The sequence below is a fragment of the Macrobrachium rosenbergii genome, chromosome 52 (genome assembly GCF_040412425.1).
Source record: "Macrobrachium rosenbergii isolate ZJJX-2024 chromosome 52, ASM4041242v1, whole genome shotgun sequence".
In the NCBI taxonomy this organism is placed as follows: Eukaryota; Metazoa; Arthropoda; class Malacostraca; order Decapoda; family Palaemonidae; genus Macrobrachium; species Macrobrachium rosenbergii.
The window spans coordinates 37,383,656-37,399,790 of NC_089792.1; the positions used below are offsets into that span (position 1 = coordinate 37,383,656).

The window sequence follows — 16,135 nt, forward strand, 5'->3', positions numbered from 1 at the left end:
AATAGACTAACCTAGACTAGGCTATACCAAAATCCTATTCTGACCATGGCTAGCCTATGCAGATATACATTAACTTAATGAATTATATCAGATCCAAAGAAATAGGATGCATATATCTTTGCAGTATACTGAAGTGTGTAATAAGCATATGTTATTTGAAATCAATTCTTCACAAAATAGCTCTTGACTGTCAGTATCTCCAATAGCCTTTCCTGTGTATGGAATGAGTGTGTGCATACATATGTAGGCATACAATTGCATTTATTTTTTGGTTTGTAAAACTAAAAATGAGAAAATACAGTAAGAATATAAACAGAAATACAGTAGCATAAAATATAAACAAAGTAATGTACAAGTGTGTTATGATCTTCCTACTTCACTCCATATATGAATCTTAACATTGTAGTATTTTGTGGCAATATTTAATAAAGTTATTCCTTTTCTTTTCAGAGGAACATGAAGAGGATGAAACAGATGAGGAGGAAGAAGAAGAAGGAGATGAAAAGCCAAAGAAAAAGAAAAAGAAGTTGAAAGACGAGGAGGTATGTTCTAAATGTGTGCGCTCATCATCTTGTAGGAGCCACAATATCTCTCTCTCTCTCTCTCTCTCTCTCTCTCTCTCTCTCTCTCTCATTGTTTTACATTTATCGTGAGTAATTTATTATATAGGAAAAATTGACTAAGCTATGATATATATTAATGAAACTCCAGTATTTAATTAATGACCATATATTTAACATTACAATTAAGAATCAGTGTGTATAATTGCTTTTAACTTGCTATTGATATACTATCTATGAAAGATCAACAAATCCATGTTTTAACTTTAATGCATGAGGATCGTTTATGGTGTTCTCAGAGTTGTTCAGAACTTATTGTGGTAATTGCTGACTGTTATTCTCATTCTGCTGGTCTTGAGTGATGGAATATTGATTTTTGAATATGTTTCGGATGTTCATAAGAGCAAGTTTACTTAGTACAGTAGAATAGCCTATGTATTACAACAAGCATATGGCTACATATGCCAGTCTCATTTTGATAGACAGACACTAAACTTTGATTTTCAATTAGAAATGAGTAAAGCACTAGTGTAGTTGGTTTGTTATGGTCATGTTAGGTGGTTTTTACTGTTGAGTGGTATATTGCATCATAATAGTTTTAAGTATGGCAACTTTGAAAATGTAGAAAATTCAGTAAGCCCAGCTTCCACATATTTACCCTCAAATATGTGCACTCATGTCTTTTGATAATTTTATCTCATCAAATTTGATTCGTAAAGATTTGATCTAATGCATTTGATTCATAAATATTGGATTAATAGCCAGCATGACCTAATCTTGGTATGCAGAGAATGCAAGGCAGCACTACCAGTTAAAGATTATTTATGGTAATGCCAAAACTTGAGCCAACAGGGACTGTCAAAATTTAAAAATGTAGCAGTTGAGGAAATGTAATTCCTTTCCATGTGAATGAAAGGTTGTGGAATAATTGTTCTATATTCATTTCATCAAAAAGAGGGTATAGAGGCACTCAAGAAATCTCATTTCACTAATATTAAGTGAGATTGGTTAATGTATAAAAGTACAGAAAATTTATGTAAAATTTTACTGTTAACTTTTTGATGCAGTTCAACAAAAAATGGTCTTAAAGTCTAACTAAACTGGACTATAAAGCAGTTTTTGTTCGTATTTGTGTGGAGAAATTGTTTGTGAAAAGGGTTTTAAAGCTGTGTGAATAGTTTTTTTGGGACTCATTGTTAATTGGCTGGTGCCTCTCTCAATTGTTAATTGGCTGGTGTGTCTCTCACAAAAACCAAGTAGCTGATTATGAAGGACAAAGGTCCTTTGTCGTAATCTAGATGATTGACTGACAAGTGTGGCTCAGGGTAATCTGGAGACTGGTTTGGGGGAATCTTGCAGGGAGTGTTTTGTCAGTGGTGCCATTATCATAAGATGTAGATATTGATGGAGCCAGCTTCCTGATATTTGTAGGAGAAAGAATGTCTCTCGTGTAACATTGAGGGAGGTTTTTTTTTTTTTAATATCAAGTGCCTCCAGGATGCTGAGGCAACACCTGCTTTGTGCACTGTCAGTGACACTTATATTAGTTACCAAGTCCTGAAGGGGGTGTCTAATAGTGTACTGCTCCTTGTAGTGCCTTCTGTTGGTACCTTCTTGGTGCAAATGCTGTGGATTTAAAGACATTTCAGTGAATGATAATTGTAGCTAGAGTTAGTCAAAAGTAAATTGCAGTTTGAAATATTTTGAATTTAAAACTTTTGGATTGTTTCATTTTTAGTTTGAGCTGGCTCAGAAAATAAATGTTTTATAGGTAGCAGCAATTAGAAAGAAGATTGAAGAAGAGCGTCGTATGCTGGCTGAGAGGAAAGATCTTGAAGAGGAAGAGAAGAATAAACTGAAGAGTGACCTTGACAAACACGAAAAGGAAATAAAAAAAGCACTGTAAGTGTTTTCTTTATATTTGGATTTACCTTAGTACTACTGTCACTCAGATAATTGTTCGCTCTTGAAATGATTAATGAAAGGTAAAAGGTAGTTTGTATACTGATGTATGTAGCAGTTTAGTTTTATCAGAAGTAAGTCTTGTGAATAATTTTTTGGTTGTAGTGAACTTTAAATCAGAGAAATGTTTCTAACCCAGGTTCTACTTATTTACTAATCAAGATGTATTACCTACTACATTTCAGATGTAACTTCACCTCTAAAATAATTGTAGCCATTCTTTGTATGTTTTTTATTTGTTACTTGCTGAATGTAAGTTTTAATTACCTTCATAAAATTTCTTGGGTTTTAAAATTACTGTCAAGGAAAGAAAATAACTGTTGAGCCTTAGATACTGCGTATGTACTTTTGTTTTGTGCAAGTAATTCAGTGTTGAAAGTGTACATTTTCTGTACTGTACTTTTCATCTGTATATTTTCATATTAGAGCTGATTAATATTAAGTAGAAGAAAATTCCAAGGACAATAATTCAATTACTTTGGTAATAATAATACAGTTGTGGTTATTAATCACTAAGTCTACCACATAATGTAGCCTAATAAGCGTGTCTTCATTTCAACATTTACTCATATTTATGGTGTGAGTTTCAATGTAGCTATAATTTTCTCAGAAGATATTATTGAAAATTTAGAATAGGGACACCAGGCACATTACTCTGCAGCAATGGGTTTGGAAAACTGGCAAGTTTTATTAAATGAGTAGCTAATAAAATACTGGGGTTTGGTATATTGGTAGTACCATGTGAAAATTTATTAGCAATTACTCTTTTACCTTCCCAAAATATTACTTCATGTACAGAATTCCTGATCGAAAAAATATATCGGTTAAGGAACATATAGACTACAAGTATGATCTTGAGTTGCTTGGGTGAATTAAAAGCTGGTAACCTTGATAATGAGGTTTGAATTTAATATTATCTCAGAGGTAATTGAATAACTCTTTTGTTAGTGATGAAATTTCTGGATTAATTGTAACCTTTTGTTGTTATCAAGACATGGATGGCACTTCAGTTTCACCATTCTTCTTAGTAGTTAGATGAGATTGAGAACTTGATGTTATTTTTTGAATCTTTAAGAATTGAGTTGGAAGTAAACATTCTTTCTTTTAATTTTCTGTTTAGCAATTGTAATGTATTTTCTCTTTTCAATTTAGGAAAGAGCAAGAAGCTCTAAAACAACGCCTCCAGGGTCTTGAGCGGAAAATCCTGGTTGGAGGAGAGAATCTGCTGGAGAAGGCTGAAGAACAAGAAAGACTTCTGGAAGAATCAGCTAAGGAGCTAGAAGAAAGAAGGAAGCATGAAGAGCAGCTGAGACATGCAATTACCCAAAAGGAGGTATGTTGTACATCTATGGTTGCTTAGTGGCCAGAAGTGAATAGCCAATAATTCTTACTACGTACAAAAGGGAGGGTGATAAGGCTGCAGCTCTTGTTAATGAAGTATTTTTGCAAGACAGGTTTTCAGTTTTATGATCATCAGATTGGTTGTGTATTCAGATGTTGTTTCTAGTTGCAATTTAATTTGATACTGAATTATATTTTGTATTGTGTGTTGATAATTAATTTTTGCACACTGTAGGAGTGTTTGTTAGTTATTTATTGATCATTATCTTATTTTCAACAATGACAACACTTGAGATTAGGATGATGTCAGGGTTGTTAAGATTTACATAACTAAAAAGTCTTGCCTTATTTATAGTAATAAACATGTTGTGGCATGTGCAGATTAGTTTGATTGTGAGAAATCTTTACATGTAGCTGAACTTTCACTTCAGCATGACTGGGGATACATACTGGTTTATGAGGGTAAATGTATGTATATATAAGGATGTGAGTATAAAATTTATAATGTAAAATAGTGTACTGTACTCGTGCAGTTTTGGCATCTTCTGATCTCCAATTATTTAAGCGAGAAGCAAATTTATTACTGCTCTCTGCTGACATCTGAATTTCAGGTATATTGAGATACTTTCTCTTCCATTGTATTTATTTATCACCTTTTTTTCCTGTAACAAGTCTCTCCCTTCAGGCTGATTTCCCTGTGGAGCCCTTTTGGGTTAAAAGTCTGTTGATTCCATGTTTAAAGGGTTTCTCTTGAAGATTTAAGGGTGAAAGGAAGATTCTCTCTCTCTCTCTCTCTCTCTCTCTCTCTCTCTCTCTCTCTCTCTCTCTCTCTCTCTCTCTCTCTCTCTCTATATATATATATATATATTTTTTTTTTTACCGTTACTTGGGTCATTCTGGCTAATGAGTTTAATATTTAGTTAGTTGGGTTTATATTGCCTTGCTTTACCGAAGTCCCACGTAATTCTGTCAGCTGAAGCTAAAATTAACTCTGAAGGACAGATACTAATTAGATCAGGTCACCAGTCAGCACTAGTTAACAAAGAATAGAGGTGTATTCGTAACCACATGAATGAATTCAGCAAACTTACTGGAACACTAGTTTCAACAAAAGTAAAATAAAATGAAATGGATTATTTACAGGGGCTAACAGCAGCTCAGCATATTAGTCATACATAGGACAAGCCTCAATGCTACATAGAATGAACACAACAGATTTATGTGCCTTTCAGATGCTTTATCAGGAATTTACTGCAAGGTTGAATTGAGGCTTCTTGGTACTAAGGATGCGGATTCTTCTCCAAGAAAGATGATTTGGTGCAGGCCCAAGGTGTACACAGTTCTGGAAAATCATGCATCCAGATAACAATCTTGCATTACAGAAACTCTCACTTGTCATTACTTAATCACAAGGTGATGATTTATTAAGTTAAGAATAATACTTTTAACACCGTGGAGGATAAGTTATGTTACTTCACTAGACAACAGTAATTGTCCTTGATAGTTGACTTCATAAATGGGATACGTTTTATTAGGATTTCTTAGTCAGTGACTGTTTAAGAGAGGAAAATTTGATTAAGGGAAAATGAGTTTCAGTCGAAGGTAAAGAGAATATAGAGCAATTGTCAATTCAGACTACCTAGTTAATTGCAGAAGATTTCTTGGTCCGTTGGATTAGCAAATTTCTCCTCAGTTTAAACAAAGGAGGGAAAAACAAAGGATGCTTGGAAGGCAGCCCGGACTTGTCTGGACACTGTAGCAGCTGAGTGGAGAGTCCCGATGCTGGGCATCGTCTTGTTGTTTGCTTCAAAACTCCACCTACCCAGTGGACCTGAAATGACAATAGTCTTGCCAGTGCACTGAGTAGAGAAAAGTGGATTTTAAGAACAGAATAACTGTATCACTCTATGACCCTCTAAGCTAGAGTCTCGCCTGTTGGTGAATTTAAATTGAAAACACTTCCTGCTCACTTCTTCACATGCTAACAGCCTACATTGTCCGCCCTCTTACTTTAAAAAAATGTAAATTTTTATTATTCGATTAAGAAGCAAGGAAGAGAGGTCGAACAGGGAATATTTATAATAGCTTTCCCCCTTAAGAAGGCATTCACTCCCTTTTTGGTGTGAAGGCCTTTCTAAGGAAGCTGTTTGCACTGATTACTTATCTCTTTTCCCTGGACAGATTTTGCCCTTGCAATGCGACCAGCTAAGGATCCACCTGACTCTAGGGTGGATACGAGCTTTAATCACTTACTTTCTACAGAATCCTAACGCTATTTAAATGTGTCTACGGATATTTACATGCTACCTCTGATGGTGATATTCAGTTATAGACAAATGGTACATTCAATTGTATGTTTTATGACATAGCCCATTAGAACTCTGCCGCAACACCAACGTAAATAACAATGAACTAGCTAAATAACAATATTTGCACAAATATACAATTTCTTACACTAGAATGTACAATCATAGTAAAGAAGTAACCTGAGTTTTTAAATGAGTTTTCGTTTGGAAAATGCTTTCCTCAATTAAGGTTTTATGCCATGCGTGTCATGAGCTCTGTGGCTCTATTCACAATTTTACAATTACTGGCTGAAAAAGTTATACTTACTTAGTTACTGCTGCTGAGTACAAGATTTCAAGCACAAGGTTACTACTACTACTTACTGAATCTGGTCTAGGCTGTTACTAAGGCAGAGATCATGCCAGCCACCTCCTCCGGGCAGGAGCCAGGATCACTCTGAGATGAAAAGGCACTGTTCCAAGGAGGCACGAGTGCCAGGGTGAGCGTGTGGCCCTTGCAACTACTTGGCTCTCTTCTGCCCCTTCTTCTTCTTCTTCTTCTTTGGGTTCCTCCAAGGCCTGTCTATGACAGTCACAGGAGGTTAATTCTAGAGGTACTTTGTGTACACTTAATAATAATCAGTTACAAATTTTGCACACATGCAGTTAGTCTGCCTTGAAGAGTCATTATAGTAAGGTAAATGTGGGCTTGTTTAGGGGTTCCATGATACTTGAGCAATGGCTCAGTGCCATTCGGGCACTGTAAACACAAGGACGTGAGTCTGAGGCTCGAGATTTGTTACAGAGATTTACAAAGGTAATGGGTGACAGATTCAGAGTAATCAGTGATTGTTAATAAAAGATGATGATTAAATATGCCGAAATTACATTCTTAGCCTATGGGAAACAGCTAGGTTCACTCTTTAGCCCAAGAAGGACACAAAGGTAGCCAGCATCTACGATAAGGGCACTGTGCCAAGTTGGCACTCATAAAGTAACACCTAATGGCAATGACATATCGTATTGTAAATGTATCATACTGTGATAGGCATGAAGGGGAAGTCATAGGACTCATACAGTTGGCATATAAGTCAGTGGCACTCTGCATGGGCAGAGGGAATTAATGTAAAATGGGCTTTGATAAGGCATAAAATAAATGTGAGAAATAATCAAAAGTAAGGAAGGGAAATGCTAGAGGAAAATAGTAAAGGATAGAGTTATAAGGAAAATGAATAGGTAAAAGACCCTGACTTCTTCTTCTGGATAGAGGTGCCAAAGTCTTTGTAGGGAAAAGGGATGGCACAGTGCCAGTTTGGCATGGGTGCCAGGAGAGCTCAGGGACTCTCTTTAAGCTACCTGGCTCATGGTATTTCCTCCATGGACCTCTCTTACTTTGATGGTTTGTCTTGGTTGGGGAATCGGTGGATCTGAGCCTGTGGAGGGTATTTGAGCGCCACCTGTGTCGGCTTCTTTGATGGCAGATGCAGGGGCATTCTTTGCAAGCTCTACCGTGATCCGTCGCAGTTCCTTGGGTTCATCGGCCGTTTGAGACATGGCAGAATCCTTACTCACTGTTGTGTCTGCTGTGGACTGAGACAGAGAGGAAGCAGTCATGGGGGACGACGAGAGGCTCCCAGGTAAGAGTGACCAGCTCAGGCACGGGTTACGAGGCCGCACCTTTGGGTGAGCTTCCGCTGTTGTCGGAAGGATCCGTCTCTCTTACCGGCATTGGTAACGGAGCCAAGCTGGGAGAAGAGAGGAGACCTGGACTGGGATCTCTGGAATGGAGATCGGGGACGTGCTCTGGCACTGCCATTAAGGCAGGGCCAGGCACTGATAATAATTTTGGAAATTGCTCATCGTTCAGGACGGACGGAGCGTGGCACTGCTCAGGGCACCCAAGTGACACTGGCAGAGATTGTGAATCAAGTGTGGGATCTCCTGGAGGGGGATCTATTTGGGGCCCTGGCAGTTCATTAATCAGATGGCACAGATAATGACGTTCATAGCTGCCTAATCCTGGGGATCCTCCAGTGCTTGGGCAATAGTCTTGGTTTACTGCCATTTCTTTTTTTTCTTCTAAAAGGAAATGAAGCTCCTGGATGATTTCCAGACCATGAAAAAGGTTTATTGTAAATAATAGGTTTGTATGATAAATTGTATTTTATTAAAAAATTAAGATGTAAACTTTAAGTAATGAAATGTTTCAGGCTGAGAGAATAGACTTGGAAGAAAGATACTCAACACTACAAGAGGAGGCTGCTGGTAAGACACGAAAACTCAAGAAAGTGTGGACATTGTTAATGGCTGCCAAGTCAGAATTGAGTGACATGCAAGCAGAACATCAAAGAGAGATGGAGTCACTTCTTGAATCAGTGCGGCATCTGTCACGAGAACACAAGCTTCACCAACTGATCATAGATTCATTCATTCCTCTAGAATATCAGGTATGGAAATAATAAAACAGATGCAGAAATATATACCAAATGCTGTGCTCCAATTACAGCTTCCTCAAAGTGGCACCTCAACTTGATAGGTAGTTTAGGGATCTGGCCTCCTGGCAAGTAGCCAGATAATTAAGTTATTGCGATTTACGTAAAGCCTACACAGGACCTTGGAGCCAAGTTGCATAGATATAGAGTACAGCAGTTCCCTATCAAAATAATTATAGCCTCTCCTAATCAGTATTTAGTAATTATCATTCAGCTGAATCTAATATATACAGTACAGTGCTTAACAGTACTGCTCAATTAAAATGCAGCCAATTGCTGTATTTCTACCTACTTGTGCTTGCAAGAGAGCCAGGGGCCCATCAGATATTGGCAAAATCTGGATAAGGGCAAGTAAAAAATTCTAGGGGTGTTCAAGGACAACTCTGTACCTTTCCTCACCTAACCTTGTCAATATCACATAACTGTAAACACTCAATATGCTTATAAATAACAACCGTCATATTTCAGACAAGAACTCTATGCAAGAGGCAATTATCTACCTTTTTTCCCCTATACCATATTTTTAACGAAATATACTGCATAAATATGCTGAAAAAAATTGTAAACCCTTCTTTTTCTCTCTCGTAAATGACACATTCAGTAGGTACCCTATATACTCGTGTAACACACCATCTTGCATATTGTGCGACCCCCAATTTTTCACTCATGAAAAATGATTTTATCATGTATCTTGTGTATAATGCGAGGTCCTTTTTTGAGTGACCAAATTACAATAGACTAACCTCTTTTCCTCCATCTCTTTATCCCATCTTTTAGTTGAATAAGTTAAAAAAGTAAAAGAGAATGATAAAAGTATCATTAGTAACACTACTCGTTGCTTGAGCATGTACAGCCATAAACAACCGAACAAGAAACAGCTGTTTTGCTGTGAAAAACTGAATCGGATAATGACAGCGGTTTTGCCTGCATTTCAATGATTGTATGATACTAAATAATTACCGTATTTGTGTTACAAATGTCATTAAGTAGAATAGGACTGATATACTTTTACAGTGCAGTACTGTATGCCCTTATTCGCTATGGAGAAAAGATTGGCAAGGAAATATACTGCTAAATTTAAGTTGCAAGTTGTAGCTGAAGCTGAGAAAACGAAGTTCAAGCTGCTAATGACTATAAATTATCATGCATCAGCAACTTGGATGAAACTCCCCTAAACACTACCCTAAACTTTGATATGCCATCAAACTCGATTGTAAATAAAATTGGAGAGAAAAGTATTTTAATCAAAACTAGTGGGCATGAAAGAACACATTTTAATGTTGTTTTAATGTGTATGGCAGATGGGACAAAACTTCCCCCATGGTTATCTTTAAACGGAAATTGATGCCTAAACAAAAATTCCCGAATGGTATTGTTGTTTCACAAAAACCTAAACAATACAAATGGCGCTTGATGGCTATGTTTGTATGTATAATACAATAATATGAGAATACTGTGCATACAGTATTATCGAATACAGTGAATTAAAGCATAACTTTTTAAAAGATCCATGGAAAAGATGCATACTGGATTCGTTATGTTTGTATTTTATAATATGCTACTAATATGTGAATATTACATACCCTTATTTTATATCTCACGTATGATGTGACCCCCTTAAAATTACCTTCAAAATTAGGTCTTCAAAAGACTCATGATGCTTGAGTATATATGGTAGGCACCCTACCTGTGTTTACCCACAGTCTGCCATGGTTGTATTACTTGTCAGTGTATTTCTGTACAACAAATTTCATATCAGTTTTTGTCATATTGTATTACCATACACAAGATACAAAATGTGTATGTGTGAACTGACCAAGGCTAGGCGTTACACTCATAGTATCCATGTGCATAAGTCAAATAGGCTATTACAGCTGTATTTTTAAGTTAAAGGTAATGGTAATGTAACTGATATTTTACTTAATGAATCAATATATAGTGTGTTATTATCATGTTATATCATCATCGTAATATGTATAAAATAAAAACCAATCAGTCACCATTCGCAATGAGTCATGTTTACATTCTCAGTATCAGCTGATTGAGCCTGCTACCAAAGAATTAGAAGAATAATTTTTAAGTTGCTAAAAGGAATGACTGTATTACTGGAATTATTACTTTTACGTTGTACATAAATGTAAAATGGGAATACAAAGGTAACCTAACATACTTCATGTTGAGTAAAATCCCTCAAAATCGCAAAACAGCTGTTTCCCGATTCATTTGTTTACATCATACTCAATGCTGTTTATGTTTGTTCTTTGTTGTTAATTATAAGAGATGTTTATAAATTGTTATGTGTTTATAAATTGTTATGTAAGTCATGAGTTTGGTAATCTTATTTGAAAGCCTGTCCTAGTACAATCTACTGAAAATGAAATTTGTTCGGTTTGTAATACACAGACTGTGTTTGTGTATTACATTGCCACACCCTTTGTTTACATCTTTAGTACATATGGCATTTCTTGATGACAATAGTTCAAAGCAATTTTATGTTAAGAACACTGAAAAGTGTTTTATTAGAATTAATGAATTTTCATTTTGCCTCATAATATCACATTACCATTTTTCTTTTTTGCTTTGCTTGATTTAGTGTAGAGTATTTCATTACAAGTTTATCACACATCATAACAATACACAAGAGAATATTGTATCACTTGATATTTCATTCTCTCCTCTCTCTCTCTCTCTCTCTCTCTCTCTCTCTCTCTCTCTCTCTCTCTCTCATTTCAGACTGGAATATTATTAAGAAAAAATATTTTTGTTTACTTGCAAACATTTAATGTTATTGAATCATATAGCAACAGTATAACAGAAAAATGGACAAAACATGCAGTTTGGACAGTGGAAAAAATGTTTTTGCTAATAATTCCCATCTGTCTGTGCTACGATGTTTTTACTGATATTTATTTAGTGCAGCACTGTATTGAACTTGATACAAAAATGTAATGTTACATATATTTTTCAGACTGTGTATATGTGAGTTTGTATACATGTTACATTCTCAATTTGTTCATGTCTTATATCCCTGGTTGTGCATGCCGTTAAATATTCATGATCTACAGATATCTCCTTGTCAGCTTCTTTCTTTCTTCATCCTTTTGTTATGGGTGGAATCATCTCTAGTTTTAGACTTCATCATTTCTTTCCTCTGTTAGGATATATGCATTTCTGTTCACCAATTAACATCTCAGCCTGACACCTGTTTATTCAGGCATGTGTCAAATGATATACAATGCTCATAGTTTTAAAATGTACATATATGAAAAATTAAAATACATCACTGATACAGTACACACCTTTAATAATGATGGCTAAAAAGTTTGATAGCAGACGCCTACTTTGTCTTTCAGGAAATGATAGAGCGCTATGTCCATTGGAACGAAGATATTGGTGAATGGCAGTTGAAGTGCGTTGCTTATACTGGCAACAACATGAGAAAACAGCTTGATAATGGAGATAATGATAAGGATAATCAGGTATGTTATTGCACTGTGGTTTTGTATGCTGAAAAGTAAATGTTTACTTACCTTATTTGTAAATACACTAATTGTAGTGTTATAGGTAATTGTTTGCTGCTTATTAGTTGTGTGCATGCAACATTTTTCAAGTGATTTTACTTAATTACATTATATGTGTTCCTTTTATATTGATTCTTTTAGAACTTCCAATGAAAAATATTTTTGTGGAGTTATTGGTATATTAATATGTTTTTGGTGGTTTTGTTTTATATGCCCTTTTAATGATTTTTTTTCACATTTTTTATTGTCGATTTTCACAAAATATGGACAGTAAGTTGAAAGAAGGAAATGCTTTTTCCCATAAGGAATAGTGGGAAAGGAATTAACTGGTTTTCTGGCCCCAAAATACCCCCTTAAAAATATTTTTAGGCAAAATAATTGAGCTCTTGGCGGCAATATAAGCAGTATTGATTGAGAAATACTGTATTTTCCGGTGTATTAGACGCACTTTTTTTATTTCTAAATGTATCAAAAAACTGCCCTGCGCCTAATGTAGCCTTATTACAGATGTTAGACCGAGCGCTGTAGTCTAGGATAGGCCTAGCCTACAGCAAGCATACTTTTTCATCCCTAAAAATTTAGTGTTGTCTTATACAATCATTCTAAAATTCACACCTCAATTCTAAGTGATGTTTATCGGTAGGCTAGCCTCGGCCTCGGTGTGATAACCGTGTGATAACCACCAACATACATGAAAAGATTGGCATCATTGGCATATCTTCCTAATAGATAGCCTATTTGAGGAATAATTCTACAGTATATCAATGAAATCAATCTTTATTTATGCAAGCCTAGCTGAGAAAATGTAAACATTGAGTTACAGTTGCACACAGCAACCTTTATCTTTCAGTAACCTTCAGTAACCTTTCAGAAATTTTAATGGTAGTGTAATTACAGTAGTAATAACATTTAGGATAACATAATATTAATTTTTCATTAAAAATTCATTATAATTTTGGTGTTAAATAACAATTTTGGTGTTAAATAACACAATTTCAGTCATAATGGACGATAATTATATACACTAATTATTGTATGCTTGCAGCTGAAATGTAAATAAAATAATGGTTTCCTTTTAGGCGACTTTCTGTATGAAAAAACATGATACAGTTTAGAGTCAGGGTTATTTCATTTATTTTGAATTTCTAAGGATACAGTAAGTAAAATAGCATTTGTAATAACATCATATTTACATAACCAATATTTTATAGATACCTGTTGTTGCAAAAGCTGGCTAGCCTATACACAGATGGTTTTAATTTAACAGTCATCTTATACTATAGATATGAGATAAATTTTAAAAATTTGCTATAATTTTTGACATCTTATCTAAAGGTTGTCTTATACAGAAATATACGGTAATTATTACAGTAAATTTTGTTACTGGAATAAAGTATGAAATCATATGTAAATTTAAACTCACCTTTAAAGGAAACTAAATAAAATTTACCATGAATAAACATTTGTGTTAATGCGATAGGCCACCAGGATGGTGCTGTGATTTTGTTTACATCCACTCATTGCAAGTAGTGGACTTGTCAACTACCTGATCTAGAAATGCGGAGACTGCACACACAGTATATATATAAAATACATTATTTATATATATATATATATATATATATATATATATATATATATATATATGTATATATATATATATATATATATATATATATATATATATATATATATATATATATATATATATATATATATATATATATATATATGTGTATATATATATATATATATATATATATATATATATATATATATATATATATATATATATATATATATATATAATATATAATATATAATATATATATAATATATAATTAATATATAATATATATATATATATATATATATATATATATATATATATATATATATATATATATATATATACACAGGTAGTGCTCAAATTCACGGAATCGAATTTTTTGCAAATAAATAACTTTTACGATAGGGTTAGCAACTAGTATCAATATGACAATATTTTGAAAATACATATTTTTAAATTTCATGGAGTGACTGGCGAGGCAACAACGCATAATCAGGCAGCGACAGTGTACGATCACGTGAGGCCTGAAAGGCTGAATAGGTACATTGATTCAATGAGTCGACCTTACTTGCTCTCATTGTGTCGGAAGTTAAAATAGGTCAGTGTTAGCTTGCAATTTTTGTGCGCTTGTAAATACAGGTAGTGCACGAGTGACGATAATTCAAGTTTACTTATGGAGTTAGCAATTAATAACGGTAATGACAATATTTAGAAAATATTTTTAAATTTCGAAAGGGCACAGGCAACAGCGCTTACAGTTGCAAGTTGACACATCAGCCAGCAAGAGAGACCAACTTACAATAGACCAACTTCTTTTTCTCCATCTCTTTATTCCATCTTCTAGTTAAAAAGTAAGAGAATGATAAAAGTATTGTTAGTAACCTTATACTCTTGCGAAAATGAGACAGTCATAAACAACCGAACGAGAAACTGTTGTTTTGCTAATAACCGAATCAGATAACAACTGTTTTGCTTGTATTCCAACCATCGCACAGTTAAACAATTACTGAAGTTATGTTAAAATTGACGCTAAGTACTGATATTTTTTACACTATACCCTTTATCCGCTTTGGAGAAAAGATCGGCAAGGAAATATACTGCTACAGTAAATTTAAGCTGCAAGTTGTAGTTGAAACTGAGAAAAGAATGTTCAAACTGCTAATGACTATAAATTATCGTGCATTGGCAACATGGATGAAACTCGACCGCAAATAAAATTGGAAAGTATTTTAATCAGAACTACTGGGCATGAAAGAACACACATTACTGCCGATAAAAGATAAATACGAAAAGTTCGTAGTATGATGATGAAATCAAGAGAAAAAAGCAAATGGATTTTTTTTTTTTTTTTTTTTTTTTTTTTTTTTTTTTTTTACAAAACAAACATGCCCCAACGACCAGCCGCTAACGTCATCTATTAACGAAAAAAATAACTAAATTAATTTCACAACGAGACATATTTAAGTTTTATTTCGACTTAAAAATACTTCCTATAACGAAAATATATGTGTCCCTTATAAATAAAGTATCTAGAGATTCATTTACGCTAACTAGAAGCAAGAAATGCCCTCTGAACCGAAAGTTAAATATGTAAAATAAAGACCGCGTGATCAATTCCTAAACCAAAACATTTGATCGCTATGATCGGAATTTATAATGCAAAAACAATATAAGAATATTTACAATTGGATACAGTGTAGTAAAGCATAAATTTTTAAAAGATCCATGGAAAAGATGCACATTCGTTATTTTGATGTTTGTATAATCCGGTGTTATTATGTGAAAATAGAATACAGTATAATGTAGGCTAGGCTACCATATATGATATACAAAAGTACAGGCTAGGCCTTGTTTGTTATTCAATTTCTCTTTATATTGACTTATCATGTCAATCTGCATTGAACCTGCAGAATTAGCAGACACTAATAATTACTATACCTTATACGTATAAAGTATACTGTGTAGTGTAGGCTAGGCTACCATATATGTATAGGCAGTACCTAGTGTAGGCTAGGCCATATTCGAAATTACGATTTTTTCAACAAACGACGGTTTTTTTTTGGAACCTAACCCCATCGTAAGTAGGGGAATACCTGTATATATATACAGTTTGACCATCACTAATCCAAGCTTCGCTAGACCTGAGGGTGCCAGATTAGCCATTTATTAGGCTAGAATACACGAAACCCAGCAGCTACACCTCATCTTAGAATTAATATCCATAAATCAGTACAAGTTGGTTAATAAAGAAAAGACAATTATCAAATACAGGTAGTGCTCGAATTACGATATTTCGAGTTTACGTATGGGGTTAGCAATTAATACTGATACGAAAAATATTTAGGAAATATTTTTAGATTTCGCATATATAGGCAGCGAGAGAGACCAACTTACAATAGATCAA

At 34.4% G+C, this 16,135-nt stretch overlaps 1 protein-coding gene across 1 annotated transcript in view; it reads left to right on the plus strand.

Moving 5' to 3' along the window:
- LOC136833817 (kinesin-like protein KIF3A) overlaps positions 1–16,135 on the plus strand; it is a 140,429-nt gene that overhangs the window by 74,602 nt on the left and 49,692 nt on the right. The window contains 5 exon segments of the mRNA XM_067096114.1: positions 451–542; positions 2,332–2,462; positions 3,675–3,855; positions 8,359–8,595; positions 11,994–12,119. Coding sequence (XP_066952215.1) covers positions 451–542; positions 2,332–2,462; positions 3,675–3,855; positions 8,359–8,595; positions 11,994–12,119 — 767 coding nt within the window.